We start from the raw sequence: 15343 nt of genomic DNA on the forward strand, positions 1-15343 counted from the left end.
GAAGCAGATGCCAAGCAGATGGGCAAGACGTGGGGACAGTTGGAGAGACTCGCCCAGAACCGAGACGCTGGAGGAAGCCAGAAGGGACCAGAGGTAGAGATGAGATAATTTTTCCTCTGAGTTCCTCAAGGAACGTAGGGCCTCAGCCAAAAACACGACATTCTCCACTGTCTTTTGCTAGTTTTTTTATGGCTTCCCAGCTCTTTCCGGTCCTCTCGGCTTCCTCTAGTATACTGCGTCGCCACTTATATACCGTACTGTAAAACAACAAAAATTCAGTCCAGATATTTGATTTACCGGGTAACTGAGGTCCACAATTATGTCGTTCTTCTGTATATTACAAAAAGGGCTCCATCTTCTGAAAATAATCCTCGTGTTCAGCAAGAGACCCTGTTTTGTTCACCAAAAAGACGTCAATGGTATGATATTTCACTCTGCTGAAATCAGACCCATCTGACGTATGAGAGAGTGATAAACTTGATATTGGTGAGGACGCAATTTAATTTTCTTCTACTAAAAGGAGCGTAAAGTAGTCATCATTTAGAGGACGCCAATCGCGAGAGATATCAAGGAATTATTAATAAGCTGAAACAGCTTATTTCAAATTGATAAAATAAAAATTCCCCTTTTAGACATTGCTACATATAAGGGAGATAATGTAATTGTCATCTGTTTCTTTGACTCACGGGTAACTAGGTTGCCATGTGGTCAGCACAACAACTAAAACACGTCATTTTCCCCCAACCAATGTCTGGTACCCATTAAAGCTAGGTTGAATACGAGGCGCCTAAAAGTTTACGAAATAAAAAATAAATTCCAATTTTCATCATGATTTGAGCATGACATTTGTCGGATTGGAAGCCAAGCGCTTTACAATTGAGTTACCGCGCCTCACATACCAATAGAATTCTTCTTAAATTAGTGCTCTATATTGATTATCAACTAGAATGTAACTACAATATCTTTTTTTTATCAATAAATAAAACAAGAAAGAATGTCATGCGTCACTTGACATCACGTCACCCCACCACACTTACACGTGGACACTCACTTGTGAGCTGGTTACTGTGGCATTTTACGTCTAGAGAGACGATCTTTTCCCTTTGCAACTTCTTGTGTGACTTAAGAGGCCAATCCTTGATTCACAGCTGCGATCGCAGGTTGTGCATATGTGATCACCATTATCATCATTATCTTTCTGCTTTTGTAGTGTATGGCATCTGCAATCCGTGACCCTTCCTTTATGCTCTCTCTCCATGTAGATCTATCCAGTGCTACATTTTCTTAGCTGCTAGTGTCGATTTCGAAGAGCTTCATGTCGCGTTTGCATACATCCGTATAACGTAAAAGTGGGCGACCAGCGGCTCTCCTGCCTTCTATTAGATCACCATACAGAATGTCTTGTGGAAGTCGACCTACTGGCATTATACGAACATGGCCAAGCCAGCCAAGGCGTCTGCTGCTGACAACAGAGTGGATGGTTAAACAGTTTTGAAAATATTACGGTTCTGTTGTCGTCGAAATTCCCCGTTTAATTATCTTTGTGTTACGGCATGATCAAAGACTAGGGTGTTTGAGATTATTACCAAATATCTAATTACGTCATGAATAAAGACAAGGGTGTTTGAGATTATTACCAAATATATTACGTCATGACTAAAGACAATTGTGTTTGAGATTATTACCAAATATATGATTACGTCATGACTAAAGACAAGGGTGTTTGAGATTATTACCAAATATATGATTACGTCATGACTAACGACAAGGGTGTTTGAGATTATTACCAAATATATGATTACGCCATGACTAAATAGAAGGGTGTTTGAGATTATTACCAAATATCTAATTACGCCATGACTAAATAGAAGGGTGTTTGAGATTATTACCAAATATCTAATTACGCCATCGTACAACAAATGTGCATGTTTACAGATAACCCCAGCAACGGATCATTGGAACAGTTGGGAGATTATGGGGAATGGACGAAGTGGCGGTGTACTGAAAAGTGCAGCAACCCAATGGAGGAAAGGAGGAGGTGAGTCTGTTACGAATCGATAGTGTGACCTCATTCTACTTCATTCTAGAAGTCAGAAAAAAAAAAGTTTACCGAGTAAACACGTGATAATTAAAATTAACTAATCAGAAATAGAGGTCAGGGAATGAATCAAGAACATCAGTCTCAAGATGGTGAGAGCTAAAGAAAATATTTGGAATAGAAGTTTCTGGGATACTAGAAAAGAAGACTTTAAAAAAGGTTTAAGTAGTTAGTTGGGGTCCTTTAGGACTAGTGGGACCACGAGTTGTTTAAAGTCAAGCTAAGGATAGAAAATATAAAGTTGTATCAGTACAATGTTGTAACCAATAAGTTAATTAATTATTGGTAATTACTTATTTTGTTTTATACCAACATAAACCTTCATTATTCACATTTATGGCTATATATGTAGGGTTTCGTCCCATTCGATAATTGAGCGGATTATTTCTCCCACACCCATTCTCGGATCAAGTTGGAAATTTTAAAAAAAATTAACAGAACATTAATCAATTTAAGAATTTACAATTTAGCCCACTAATGATGTTAATTATTTAGTTTGATATTGAATAAGGGAAATAATTTTTATATTATTGAGAGATATACTTGTAAGTGCGGATGTCTATCCCTTCACGGTGCCCCCGCTGCGTAGAAGAAGAGGAAACCGTGCCTCATATTCTGTTTGACTGCCCCAGACTTGCTGATCTCCGTCTCGACAGGTCTGGGAAACCAACAATTCTCTAGTATGGTGACATGCATGCACTACGCAAGACAGCAGGGTTTCTGTCCAGGGCTTTTGCAAGAGTGGATTTGAGCCTCTCAAGCCCTCACTCAAATGGAGTTTGATGATGATGATTCCTTTGATAACCTTTATATAATAATCTCTATTATCCATAAGGGAAATATGCTAGTTTTACAAGTAGATTCTAGTGTATTCTCCTTTTCTCAGATCTTGCAAATTGATAACTAGCAAATCTCGATGTAACACTTCACTTGTAGAGACCAGGCAAGCAACGTGTCACGTAGGGAAGACGTGCCCTGGAGGTATCAACACAGCAGAAGAAATAAATATTTATATATACAGTGGCGTAGCTAGGAATTCGACATCATTTGGGGGGCTCGGGGGCTTGACCTCTTGGGGGTCCCTGCATTTTGCGTATTATCTAATATTGAATTAAAAAAAACACTCATTTGGAGGCCCCCTCAAGTCTCAAGTGGGGGCCCAGAGGGATTTTCAAATTCTCCCCCTCCCTCCCCCCTGGCTACGCCTCTGTATATATGTATATATATGTATATATATATATATATATATATATATATATATATATATATATATATATATATATATATATATATATATATAGAGAGAGAGAGAGAGAGAGAGAGAGAGAGAGAGAGAGAGAAACAGAGAGAAACAGAGAGAGAGAGAGAAAGAGAGTGGTATAGAGAAGGAATGTTTTGTTTACAACATTGTCATATTCCCTTACTGTCTTATGTTGCTATACCATTGAAGTATGTCATTATCTATTGACATCCGTAGCTTACCAGGGGCGTAGCTAGGAATTTTCCATCCTTTGAGGCCCCGGAGGTCTTCACCTCTTTGAGGACCCATGCATTTTGCGTAATATTTAATTTTTAATGTAAAAAAATAAATATTTGGAGGCTTCCCTCAAGTGGGGCCTGGGGGTATTTTCAAATTCTCCGCCCTTCTCCCCCACCCTAGCTACGCCACTGTAACATACTTTTTAATTTTCAGTTAAATACGTAGTTCTGTGAAACTAAGTCAACTAAATATTATTAAAATTTTTGTTTACTATTTGTAAAACTATTTTTTACACTATGTGGCGAATGTAAGGCCTTGCGATCAATGTGGCGAATCCTCTGTTTCCATGGTTATCGAGGGTATCACACGGGCACCATTACGATAAGCCGCATAAGCCGCACCAACTAATACGTTGGACTATGAGTCATTGCAGAAAGTCCTCACCTGGAAATGAATTATTCGTTACCCCTCTCCGATCAGGAGACGAACGCTTTACTACACCCCTACTTTTAAAGACATCGACCTAAGTTTCTTTTATTTTTTTCTTCTTGTACCTAGATTGTCCAGATTTTAAATGGGATTTGAACTGCGCTAGCTCGTGTCAGAACTGCGAGAAGCCGTGCGACAAATTTACTGGAAAATGCCAGCAATGTAAATCGGGATTTCAAATACCAGAAAAGTCATGCACTATATGTAAGTAGAAATAAAATTTGGAGATTGTAGTGCTGAAACTGATTATGAACAAACATGACACGTGACATGATAATTGCAGCACTAAGGTTTTTAAGAGACGAAGGTAAAGAGCATAGGTGGTAAATGGACAGGTAAAGTGGACATTTGTTTGGTACCAGGTAACTGCTAGGTCTGGGAGAGTTGCTGGAGGGGAGTTTAAGTTTCTTTTTTTTAACCACTACTAATCTAGATAATAATAATAATAATAAGGCTTGTTTTCGAGTCCAAAGATTAACGCGAGGAATGAAGTATTTCCCATGGCTACGTAGCCCCAGCTGTGACCTACTTATTTTCCCACATGCAGAGCAAGCATACTAATTGTCCGCAGGTGGTCAATTTAGATTTTCTTTTTGCCGTCTGCGTTTGCCCTCGGCATCGCATTTTCTTTTGGTCTTAAACGTGAATGCCGCGGCCTTTGTGAGTGACCTCCAGCTGTCTCGTTTTGATGCCGCATGCAACCGGGTGCTCTCTTCTATGTCAGCTAAGGCAAGTTGGCGCCTATGTCCATGATGGAGCTCAAGCATCTTAGATAAAAGTGCTTAAGTAGTCTTAGTTGCTTTATGTATAATACCCATGTCTCAGATCCACATATAAGGGTTGAGAGAACCACTGCTTGGTAGAAACTGATTTTTGTAGGCAGGCGGAGCGATCTATTCCGCCAAACTTTCGTCCGAAGGCGTCCAAAAGCACTATTGACTCTTGTCAGACGGTTATCATTTGCTACTATACTTCCAAGATATGTGAAGTAATCTACCGCAATTCCAGATACAAATGAAATTAAATTTCCTAACATTGTTTGTAAAATGTTTTACATGTTTCGGATGTTCTTTCAGAGTTGGAGATAGTTTACTTCCTAGTCCAAACCTCCCGCAGGACGACGGGGGATGGGAGCGGGCAGGATTTTAACCCTCGACCATCGATAAATCCAAACGACAGTCCAGCGCGCAAACCGCACGACCAGGCAGCCATCCATTGCTTATTTTGTGTATTAATTTCATAATGTATCTCGTTCTTGTGGTTTTCTATACTTTGCATTACATTGTTCTCACATTTCCCATTATCACTTTCTCTTTGTTTTCATAAAGAACGTTAACCCAGTGCTTCAAAATCAGAATCCAGACAAGTTCAGACCACTCATTTATTTACTAACATTAATTAATTAATGGGTTGTCTTTCTTCTTAGCCTGCAAACACAACCAGTTTGGCAAAGACTGTCTAGGGAATTGTCTAGAAAAATGTGGACAAGATTGTGTGGAAAGAATTAACGGAGATTGTCCATGTAAGCGTCCATGTTTAGGTTCAAACTTAGATCTTTAAGTTTATTCTTACCAATGAATAGAATACAGAACTGGTTTTAAAACATTGGGAAACAAACAAAATATCAAAAACAAATCTTTAACAAAAATGATTTTAACAAATTCAAACTTTTATTGTTTTGATCATCACAGCGGAATTTCGCAGAATTAAGGAATAGTAAAGTGTCCCCTTTCAGACCTTTCGATCTAAGGAGCAGATGATGTTAAGGTCACATGTTTCTTTGGCCAACGGTTAACGAGCAGGGTGTCATGTCGCCAGCACAACGACCAGCCACATTTACTCTCCCCAGCTAGATTTGGGAGGACTAAGAGGCGCCCTGAAATTCCCGGAATTCAAAACCCCATTCTTTACCGAGATTCGATCCCAGGACCTTATGTTCGGAAGCCAAGCACTTAACCGCTCAGCCTCGGCGCCCCCCTGAGTTGAGGAATTGATAGTCCTTAAACAATCAATTGGCACGACATGGCTTTAAAGTTGTTTTACATAGTTCGGGTGTAAGAGTTAAAGATTATTACATACTAGCCCAAACGACGACAGTCCAGAGCGCATCCCACGCAAAGTGCCTAATAAAGATGACCGGGGTAGGGGATAGCAGAATTCACAGGCTAAATGTTGGCGTGTGTATAGGAGAAGGGGGGAAGTGTGGGCTGTTCAAATTCAACGTAACAAATACTAGAAATTACTGGCCAAATGTATGTTTGGAAGCGTCCAAATGGGGATCCGCCATTTTATTGGAAGTAAAACAAAAAACAAAAGCTGGGGGGGGGGGGGGGTTCGATCATACTAGAGTGGAACGATGCACGAGATGCAATTAAATAAATTGGGATACAACTATATCAATATATATATCCTCCTTAGTGGTCGAACATGTGAATATTTCTCATTTTCAATGGACTATAGTAAGTTAAGACATTCCCTTTCAGACTATGCAGTCTATAAGGCAGATGATGTTAAGGTAACCTGTTTCTTTGGCCAACGGTTAACGAGCAGGGTGTCATGTGACCAGTACAACGACCAACCGTCTTTATTTTTCCCAACTAAAGTCAGGTACCCATTAGAGTTGGGTGGACTCAGGGGTGTCCTAAAAATCCCGAAATTCAAAATCCCAGTCTTCGCCTAGATTTGAACCCTTGTTTTTTGTTGTTTAAACTAACATTAATCTCTTATTGTTCTACCCTTAGCGCAAAGTACAGGTCTACTTATTGGCATAATTATTGCAGTCATATTTTTGATAGTGGGAATCTTCAGCTTCCTAACCGTACAGAGGTATGCAAGATCGACTTCTTTTATGCTTGATTATTTACTGTTTATATATGTATCTATTGAAGGGGTTGGCAAATTAAGATACGCGGGGCAAATGCGGCCCGGCAGAGCATTTTATGCGGCCCGCGGACAAGGAAAAATATTATATATGCCCACATATTAAATAAATAAACATACATAATGTTTCTACGGCCTATGGTTAATGTGGTTGTCAAGTGGCCAGCACAACGACAAACTAATGTCCGGAACCCATAAGAGCTAGATGGACTCAGAGGCGCCCAAAGATCCCGAAAAAAAAATAATCAGGATTCGAACCCGGGAACTAGGTTCGGAAGTCAAACGCCTTACCACTCAGCCTCTGGATGAATATTAGTTCGTTTTTAACATAAAAATAAAATTAATAATAATAATAATAATAATGTTAATAATATAATATATTTTTATTATCTTTTATTAAATTTGTCTTATCATACATAGCGCATTTCTCAAAACAAAACATTATATCGACAGGGGATGAAAAATAAGTTCAGATAACAGATTCACTCAAAAATTGCAAGTGGAGTTTACATCAGAAATTTGGATTTGATTGACTACTTCATTTGCTACGGGAACATTGGGGTTTTAGTGTCTTTGTGATCAATGTCATGTCTTCTCTTTGTAATGGTTGAATCTTGACCCAAAAGGTGTTTTATATGTTAAGAATCTTTTGGCCTATGCTTTTCTCCAAAAGTTGTCCGTTAGGTTGTCAAAAATGCTGAACCGAAGGCTCTCCGAGCTCTAGGCGTGTAAATCTGCTTAAACAGATCGTTCTGTCTGGAAGAGGTCCAAGCCAATGGCTATGTAAAGCATTGCTATTTCCGATGTATATTGCACTCCGGGCGCATGGACTATAATGCATGGCCGAAGGCCGAGTACACCGGGAACCTACGCCTTTTCCCCTTGTTGTACCAAGCTAACCGTGCGGGACTCGCCATTAGTGTAACGTTCCCTTGAGGAACGGCGCATGGATTATCGACAGGGACGTGGAAGCTCTTTTTCAACTCTGCACCGTGCAATGGGAAAGCTCTCGCATTCCCTTGGACACTCCCACAGGAGTTTTCATTTAGCCTTGTCACTTCCTCAAATGATCGTTTTCACCCGAGTGCCACGTTGAGGCAGAATAGCGTACCCGGGCCAAAAGATGTCCAACATTTTCTATAGTACAATAAACTGTGCGATAAAGCAGAGGCGTTGTGATGGATGTGGGTGCACGATTCCCCGGGCGCCACCCTTAGGAGAGGCGCCACACGCAGCCAATATTTCTATGTGAAAATAACGGTGGGCGCCATAAAGCTCCTTGCCCCTTGCTTACTACGCCTAAATATAAAACAGGGGCAGTCTGGTTATAAGGGCTCTTGGTCATTTGCTCTTTTGAAGTCACGTCTGTATTTTATAAGATAAGGGCCACATGGATGTTACTGAGTCACGTATTAAATTGTTAAAGGTTTTATAGTATTATCTTACAAAAGAGGCCCTCTGAGCGACGTATAAAAAAATCTTTTATAGACTCTGCTAGGGCCTACTTATTAAATCTCACACATTTTCCTATTTGATGTAATATACTTTTTTCCGTAGACTGTTCTACTAGTAGGCTTCATCTTTTTAGGGCCTACACACTTAACGATTAAAAAGCAGCATCAGGCCTATGTTCTTTGCCCAGTCCGCCCTTGATATAAACTATTTCTCAATGAAAGAATATCTTGCTATTTTATTATAGAAGTCCATCAAATTCCATTTAGAGTTACACATTAAGATGTGCTTTATATTTCAATCCCTTTCAGAAAAAGAACGCAACTGGCGAAGCCGAATGAGAATTCCGAGAATACCGCCATGTCGGAAATGTCCAACTCAAAGTCACAAATCTCCAACAAAACACACGAATCGGCAGCAACGGAAAAATCCGAAAAATCTGAAAAGTCCAATAAAAGTCCAGCGGAAGAGGGGACTTTCGATGTCTCCAAGGCCAAATCTAATATCACAGTATAGATATCTTCGAACAGACTCACAAGCTTTCACTTATTTATGATATTTGTATATGACAGTTTACTTTTTAAATAGATTGTGTATTATGGAAACAATTGTTTCTTTTACACGTAGACAATATTGAATTGTTATATATGTTTCCTCGTTTATACCGCCAATGGGAGAAAAATAGGGGAATAGTTGTCACCTTCTTTCAAGTAATTAATGGCTATTTTATACACCTGTAGACCTCATTGACTTGAAGCACCACCGAACTGCTGAAAGACAACCAAATCGCTAAAGGCGGCTTATATCTGAACTTGTAAAACAAGATAATTTTTTAATAGAGTATAAACTAATTCAGCTTGAGATCAAATAAAATCAATGTAGTGGTCTTTAATAATAATATAAAATGGTATTCGGAACAAAATCCAACTCACTACAAAAACACGTCTTTTCACTCTGGCAATCTGGGGTCGTCTGTCCTAACTAAGACCGCTGACGACAATGATACTTATCTTGCATCATCCATACTGTATATCTAGCCTATCCCAACCGTCGCTATACAAGCACAAACACACAGGCAATCCATAAAAAAACTTTTTATTTTATAAAGGTGTTATGTATTAACAATCATGATGTTATTATTATGTTTATTAATGTATAACGTAAACCATACTCTTGACATCTTCCTCTTCATATATTTACTACATGAAATATTTACTCTGTGGCATTTTAGGTCTCTAGTGTCTCCTTCCCTCTAATTTTCCCATTGCGACTTTTTGTGTGATTAAAGAGGCCAATCCTTGATACACAGCTGCGGTCACAGGTTGGGCATATGTAATCACCAGGCGCCGTTGCATTTTCACCCTTCTTTCTGCTATTGTTGTGTATGGCATCTGCAATCCGGGACCTTTCCTTTTTACTCGCTCTTCATGTAGATCTATCCAGCCACTTTTTCCCAGCTGTTAAGTCTATTTTGAAGAGCTTCATGTCGCGTTTGTATGCATTAGTAGACCTTAAAATTAGACGACCAGCGGCTCAAGCCAACAGACATAATCATTAAATTCTCACAATGCCATGTAATAAAAGCATTTGCATTTCTTTTAATGTTACTAAAATATTAGGATTATTAGATATATCAATGGGTGATCGAAGAGGGAGCCCTTTATTAAGTTAACTTACGACGCCCCTTCCTCAAATGGGACACAAGTCATACAAATTTCCACTTTTTGAATTTGATAAATCGAATGGATAAAAATTACCTCCCTTTCACCTAAAATTAGCAAAGGAGATCATTCAGTGTGTATAAGTACAAACAGCACTGATGACTGGCTTGTGGGTAAGCGATGTCAACAGCTAATTAGCGTCTTTTTCAGACTTCCAGTTAATGACAATGTAAATATTTCTACACTCTTAGCAAGTAATACTCATCAAAATACGACCATAAGTTAACGATACTCTAGTCACAGACCCATTTGTTACTTTTGTTTTCTTTGAATTTTTTAACGCATTGTGGGCATGGCTTTGGCGTGATGGGTAACAGTGAGTCAAAGGCCAGATTCGTCTACGGGCCTTAGACTTTTATTTTGCTGTTGTAAGCCAAAGGGCTAAATCTTTTCATTCAATTTCACTTCGCGCATGACGACTTCAAGGAAGTTCTCCTGGACATGTCTATGTTGAAATCTTTTCACTAAAGCGATTTAAAACTTGTTCCATTATTAAAAACAAAGATCTATACATCATGGTTACCTCCTTTTACTCCATCTCCCCTGCAGCTAATTATGCAACAGGTAAAACAATTAAAGATACAGAAACACACAAACACAGTAACACATACGCACATACGGTAACACAGTAACATACACGCACAAAATTGTAATACATTAACACACACGCACAAACAAGCAGCTTAAGCACATTGAAGCAATTTAAATCTTGTCTTTGAGGATTTCGGCCCATGACTGGACCGACTTATTTCGCTCATTTTGAAACATAGATATATAACACACGAATATTCCAGTTTGATGAGAGTAGTAACACCATTAGTAAAATCACAAAACTTAGAGACACTTAAGAACAGAAGAATAAAAAGACAAGGTTACAAAGACAGTTTGTGTGGACACACTAACTCAAAATCGGCCCCCGAAGTGGTCCACCCAGGCAGGTAAAAAGGCAGGTTTTAATATTTTCAGAAAGAACATCAAAATGACTATATATCAATGACAAATAACAGAGAAGAATGGAGAAAGAAGGTTGACGGATCTTGGCGTTGGTTTTTTCTGTCTGATTCAGGCAACCCATTTCATTCTCTAATGGCACAAGGGAAGATAGAGCACTTGTACAAATTTGCAAGCAGCCTAGTAAATGGAATGAGTAAATGTAGGTTTCCTAGAGTAATCTTCCCCTTGTATCCACTGGTAACCACAAAATGGCCTTCCCAATAGCAAAGACTATCAAAATAAATGTTTTTAGAGTTTAGAGTCTAGATCTAAATGAAGACAGGTAGAACAAATAGCGAACTTTTACAACAGGATAAGATTAGCGCAATTAGTTTTCGTTTTTAAGAAAGCAAGACGGCCTTAATATTAAACTTATGAATAGATGATCGATCTGGTCATATCTGGCTACAAAACAAATTACATAATATTAAGATTAAGGCATATTTAATATTAAATATTTTTTATTCTATAAGATAGAATAGATTTTTGCTAGTGCTCCTTCTAACCTAATACCATTAAAGCATTGAATGGGTTGCCTTAATCAGCCAGGAAAAAAAACATGGACTTAACAGAGTCTATGTCACTGATTAACATGCATGACATAGGTTTATACACATGTCATATACTTATAGTCATAGAGGGTAATTATCTTCTCGTTCCAAGTCCTAGAGCAGCGGTTCTCAACCTTTTATGCTCGGCGACCCCTTTTTACAATCCCCAACTTAGCCGCGCCCCCCCCCCCTCCGTACACACACAGCAATTGAAGAATAGACAATAACAATCCATTTTTTCAATGGTCTTTAACGACCCCTGGCAAATCGTCAATCGACCCCCAAGGGAGTCGCGACCCACAGGTTGAGAACCCATTTCCTAGAGTGTAATTATCTTCTCGTTCCATGTCATAGAGGGTAATTATCTCTCGTTCCAAGTCCTAGAGGGTAATTATCTCTCGTTCCAAGTCCTAGAGGGTAATTATCTTCTCGTTCCAAGTCATAGAGGGTAATTATCTTCTCGTTCCAAGTCATAGAGGGTAATTATCTTCTCGTTCCAAGTCATAGAGGGTAATTATCTTCTGGTTCCAAGTCCTAGAGGTTAATTATCTTCTCGTTCCAAGTCATAGAGAGTAATTATCTTCTCGTTCCAAGTCATAGAGGGTAATTATCTTCTCATTCGAAGTCGTAGAGGGTAATTATCTTCTCATTCCAAGTCCTAGAGGGTAATTATCTTCTGGTTCCAAGTCCTAGAGGGTAATTATCTTCTGGTTCCAAGTCCTAAAGGGTAATTATCTTCTGGTTCCAAGTCCTAGAGGGTAATTATCTTCTGGTTCCAAGTCCTAGAAGGTAATTATCTTCTGGTTCCAAGTCCTAGATGGTAATTATCTTCTGGTTCCAAGTCCTAGATGGTAATTATCTTCTCCTTGTACGTCATATAGGGTAATTATCTTCTCATTCCAAGTCCTAGAGGGTAATTATCCTCTCGTTCCAAGTAACGAAAGATATGATTAAAAGCTCTACCTTGTCACATTCTGAGAAGTCTACTTGATGTCGAAGATAGTCACTACAATAATGGTTTCATCTGCATTGGACTTTCTTGCATTGTTTTTCTATTTACTTTTTTTTCTATTTTATTCCTCAGTTCACTTTGACATTAAAGCAACTTGAACCCAAACAGCAAAAAATGACTCGCTCATCGTTGATGTTGGCTCTGGTGATCATGGCGTCGGTCCTCATCACAGCCGGGCAGCAGAGCACGGAGGAAGCTGGTAAAGGTGAGCGATCTCCCACGAGGATGGCTGCCTGGTCGTGCGGTTTGCGCGCTGGACTAACTTTCGGATTTATCGACGGTCGAGGGTTCAAACCCTGCCCGCTCCCATCCCCCGTCCTCCTGCGGGAGGTTTGGACTAGGAAGTAAACTTTCTTCAACTCTGAAGAAACATCCGAAACATGTAAAACATTTTACATTTTACGAGACCAACCGTTGTAGTGGCCTGATCACTGAACTGTGACGTGGTAACGAGCTGTTGGTTTTCACTAACAACAGGCTGCACAGGAGGCGAGGCGGCTGAGTGTTTCAGCGCTTGGAATCTGAACTGGTGGTCCTGAGTTCGAATCTTGGTGAAGACTGGGATTTTGAACTTCTGGCTTTTTAGGGCGCCCCTGAGTCTAACTCTAATGGATACCTGACTTTAGTTGGAGAAAGTAAATGTGGTTAGTCGTTGTGCTGGCCGCATACACGATACACGATGTAAAGGTCCTCTGTGTCTGTGGCCCACGGTTAACGAGGGTGTCATGTGGCCAGCACAAGGCCCGGCCGCCTTTACTTCCTCCAACTAACGTCAGGTACCTATCAGAGGTGGGTAGACTCAGGAGCGCCCAAAGATTCAAAAGTTAAAATTTCAGTCTTCACCAGGATTCAAACCCGGACTTCGCTCTTTAGCCACCGCGCTTGCCAACCTATGTCTTCGCATTATTTCTTTATTAGGATTCAAACCCGGGACTCACATGGGTAAAATGTACTACGTAATAGTACCTCATGTTCTTCAGACTTTCGATCCTGTACGACTAAAGCCAAGCCTGGACTTCATTTTCTTCGGAAATGGAGATAGAATAAAGGTAATGATTTTCTGTCTTTTTTTTCAAAACAAGCTTAGATCAAGTCAGTCTGTCATTCTGTCTGTCTTGTCAAAATCTTCCACACCTTTTTTTCTCCCGTTTCCCATTCTCGAATCACGTTCAAACTTTGCATATTAATTAATTGTCGAAGACAACACACGAATTAATAAAAAAAAGTAAACAATTTATCCTCAATTATATTCGTAATTAATTAATTTGGTTTATATGCTATTATACTACGTTAACGTGAGATATGACAGCGATGCGACTTGTCAGCATATATATTATTCGAAGCAGGACGTTTTGGCGACGCCGTTTTGGCGACGCCGTTTTGGCCCCGCCGTTTTGGCGTGAAGGTCGTTTTGGCGCGAGCCGTTTTGGCGACGGGACGTTTTGGCGCGAGATACATTATGTACGTTTATTGTATTATTTCTTTTAAAAGAATTATTCATATTTATGTTTTGCATGAGTGTTTGTGTTAAGACATATTTTTCACGTACTAAATGTAAATGTGTGTTTGTTTTTCACATCATTTTCTTTAATAAACATTTTGGCTTGTGTATGTGTGTTTATTAAGAGGCACACTTTTATTGTCAAAAAAGTTTTTTAAGATATTACTTTAAAATTAAAAACAAAAATCTGTTTCTATCTATTATCGCCCATAGTTTGTTTATATTTGTGGGTTCACGTTAGAGTTTCAACTGACCACATTCCGTGTCTTGATCTTTACTATGTGTGGAGTTATTGTCGTCATTCAGCGTAATAGAGCTTTAGATGTTAACATGGTTCTTTGTTATATTAAAGTGTGACACTTAGCTAGTTCGTATATTAAACTAGATTCAAATAAAAAAAAAACTTTTGGAAAGAAATCCAAAAATGCAATCCAGTGCGATTAGCAGAACTCACATATAGCATGTCATTACCATTCAGGAATCTGACTTATTATAGGCGTATATACATGAAATAAGCAAAACCTTTATAATTAAAAAAAAACAAAACAATTCGCTAAATGGAGTTAGAATTCATACTATACATACAATATTATGGTAGAGTGAAATAAACATTGTTATAAAAGCTACGTGCTTATTAAATTATCGTCAAATGATATCTCGCGCCAAAACGTCCCGTCGCCAAAACGGCGGCGCCAAAACGTCACGTACAGTATATTATTTTAGAATCTATCTATCTATCTATCTATCTATCTATCTATCTATCTATCTATCTATCTATCTATCTATCTAAATATCCCCTTATTCCCAGAGGAGAATACACGAATCAATCCAAAAAATAACTAATTAATCATTTAGTACCAATTAATTAATTTTATTTTTATATAGCAGAAAGGGAGCTAAACCCTTAAATTTTCAGATAACGGCAGTAATCAGAGATTCTTTTCTTTAGATAAGCTTTATTTTTAAAAAAATAATTTTCTATTGCTAGTTGTGCTTTCACTTAACACAAGTTATTGCACTAATTGTTTTGCTTTGCGAAACCCCGAAAAATTACAGACGTTCGCTAAGACAATGGCATAGCTTTACTGATTGTAAAAATTAAATTTCCCCTTTCTGACATTGTGATTTGTTAGACAGTCAAATTAAAGCTTATCTGTTTCTCTGGC

The 15343-nt window shown here is 38.8% G+C and overlaps 2 protein-coding genes across 2 annotated transcripts in view; both read left to right on the forward strand.

The window, feature by feature from the left end:
• The window catches only part of LOC106065198 (uncharacterized), a 44267-nt gene extending 35268 nt beyond the window's left edge, over positions 1-8999 (forward strand). The window contains exons 18-23 of the mRNA XM_056017870.1: positions 1936-2038; positions 2985-3079; positions 4137-4271; positions 5494-5589; positions 6809-6893; positions 8711-8999. Of these exons, the coding sequence (XP_055873845.1) occupies positions 1936-2038; positions 2985-3079; positions 4137-4271; positions 5494-5589; positions 6809-6893; positions 8711-8915 (719 nt within the window). The 3' untranslated portion in view covers positions 8916-8999. The remainder of the gene's footprint in view (positions 1-1935; positions 2039-2984; positions 3080-4136; positions 4272-5493; positions 5590-6808; positions 6894-8710) is intronic.
• Positions 9000-11305: 2306 nt separating this feature from the next.
• Positions 11306-15343, forward strand: part of LOC106066623 (uncharacterized) — a 46570-nt gene continuing 42532 nt past the window's right edge. Inside the window, exons 1-3 of the mRNA XM_056017767.1 lie at positions 11306-11396; positions 12749-12881; positions 13595-13725. Of these exons, the coding sequence (XP_055873742.1) occupies positions 12791-12881; positions 13595-13725 (222 nt within the window). The 5' untranslated portion in view covers positions 11306-11396; positions 12749-12790. The remainder of the gene's footprint in view (positions 11397-12748; positions 12882-13594; positions 13726-15343) is intronic.

This window comes from Biomphalaria glabrata, chromosome 18 (assembly GCF_947242115.1).
Source record: "Biomphalaria glabrata chromosome 18, xgBioGlab47.1, whole genome shotgun sequence".
NCBI lineage: Eukaryota > Metazoa > Mollusca > Gastropoda > Planorbidae > Biomphalaria > Biomphalaria glabrata.